The sequence below is a fragment of the Colobus angolensis genome, unplaced genomic scaffold (genome assembly GCF_000951035.1).
Source record: "Colobus angolensis palliatus isolate OR3802 unplaced genomic scaffold, Cang.pa_1.0 Scaffold68, whole genome shotgun sequence".
Lineage (NCBI taxonomy): Eukaryota > Metazoa > Chordata > Mammalia > Primates > Cercopithecidae > Colobus > Colobus angolensis.
In genome coordinates, this window is record NW_012120487.1 from 4,583,314 (window position 1) to 4,584,971 (window position 1,658).

General features: G+C 49.3%; 1 protein-coding gene across 1 annotated transcript in view; it reads right to left on the reverse strand.

The window, feature by feature from the left end:
• Positions 1-588, reverse strand: part of LOC105500736 (calreticulin-like) — a 57,919-nt gene extending 57,331 nt beyond the window's left edge. The window contains 1 exon segment of the mRNA XM_011926370.1: positions 489-588. Coding sequence (XP_011781760.1) covers positions 489-588 — 100 coding nt within the window.
• Between the last annotated feature and the right edge of the window lie 1,070 nt (positions 589-1,658).

The window sequence follows — 1,658 nt, forward strand, 5'->3', positions numbered from 1 at the left end:
GAAAGAAAGAAAGAAAGAAAGAAAGAAAGAAAGAAAGAAAGAAAGAAAGAAAGAAAGAAAGAAAGAAAGAAAACAAAAAAGAAAAAAGAAAAGAAAGAAACAGAAAATTTCACGATCACAATCAATGATCCCCTTTTTCCTCCAAGGTTCACCCATTTGGGATGAAGGAGGAGGAACAAACGTTTACTGCATGCCAACTATATGCTAGGGACAATGCTTTACCCACCTTACCTAATTTAACGCTCTGAACAATTTTGCAAGATTCGTATTGTCCTCATTTAATAGAGAAAAATTGAAATGCAGACTTAGTAAGCTATCTGCCCAGTGTCACACAGCTAGGAGGTAGCGAGTGGAGATTTCAGCTGTAGTCTTTCTGTCTCTAAATGGGCTCCAAACTGGGAAAGTCAGCCTGCCTGACCGCTGGGACAGGTGACAGGCAAGGACGTAGAGTCTGTTCTATAGTCGCTGCCAGGCACCGAACTGCTTACCCCCGTCTTCGAACTCCTCGCGCAAGTAAATCCGGCGCTGGGCGCGCTTTCCCAGGGTGAAGGTCACCAGCAGCAGTGGCAGCAGCCGCAGCCCCTTCATCCCGCGGAGCCTCGAGTCCCAGCCTCGGAGCGCTCCTGCCCTCGCCAGGAGCTCCGCCCCACTGTCGCCACCTCTACCTTGACCCAGGGGCGGGGGCTGAGATCACCTGCATCCCCGCACCTGGCTGCCTTCCATCCGAGGCCTGGGGCCAGTAAGAATAATGAGGACCGCAGTCAATCCCGGGGCACCACGGCTGAGAGCGCTGCAGGACCGAGGAGCCAATGGGGGCCAACCAGGCGTTGAGGGAGCAGCAGGGGAGGGTCTCTGGGAGTTGGGGAGTGGAATGGGCAGCTGAGGCTGGCCTCTGGGGTGCTCGACTTTGGTGGAGCTGGTTGAAGTCCCTCTCACATGATTCCTTTCGTCATCTCTCTGTCCCTCTATCCTTCCTTCCCTCTATCCTTCTATCCTTCCATCCTTCCATCCTTCTATTCATCCATCCATCCACTGGGCCTATGAAGAAACCACGATGATATCTGTTTATTTTAACAGAAATGCAGGGCCTGAGGGGGCCCAGAAGAGGCTCTGATCCAGCATGGGGTCTCAGGGAAGGCTTCCTGAAGAAAGCGACAACTGCGATTATCTAGGGAGGAAGACATGGGGGAGGGAGGAGGAGGATCAAAGAGAATACTATGGGCAAAGTTCAGAGAAGGGAAAGACTTGTAAATTAGTATCATTTCTACAACAACTCCATACTGTACAATCAATGTTATTTACCCTATTGTGAGGAAAATGAGGCTCAAAGAGGAAAAAAAGCACCAGCATTTGTTGATTGTTGTACTATATGCTAAGCACTGCACCAGACTCTTAATAGACATATCATTTCATCCTCACACTAGTGTAAGAAGAGTGTTGTCATGCTCGCCTTACAGATGAACAAACTGAGATTCTAAGAGACAAAGTGGCTTGCTGAGGTCACACAGAGATGAAATGGGGGCTAGAAACCAGGCCTTCTCATTCCAGTGCCTTCACTACACTTGAGTTTAACTTCATTCATTTATTCAATACCTATTTATCAGGCCAGGCATGGTGGCTTGCGCCTGTAATCCCAGCACTCTGGGAGGCTGAAGTGG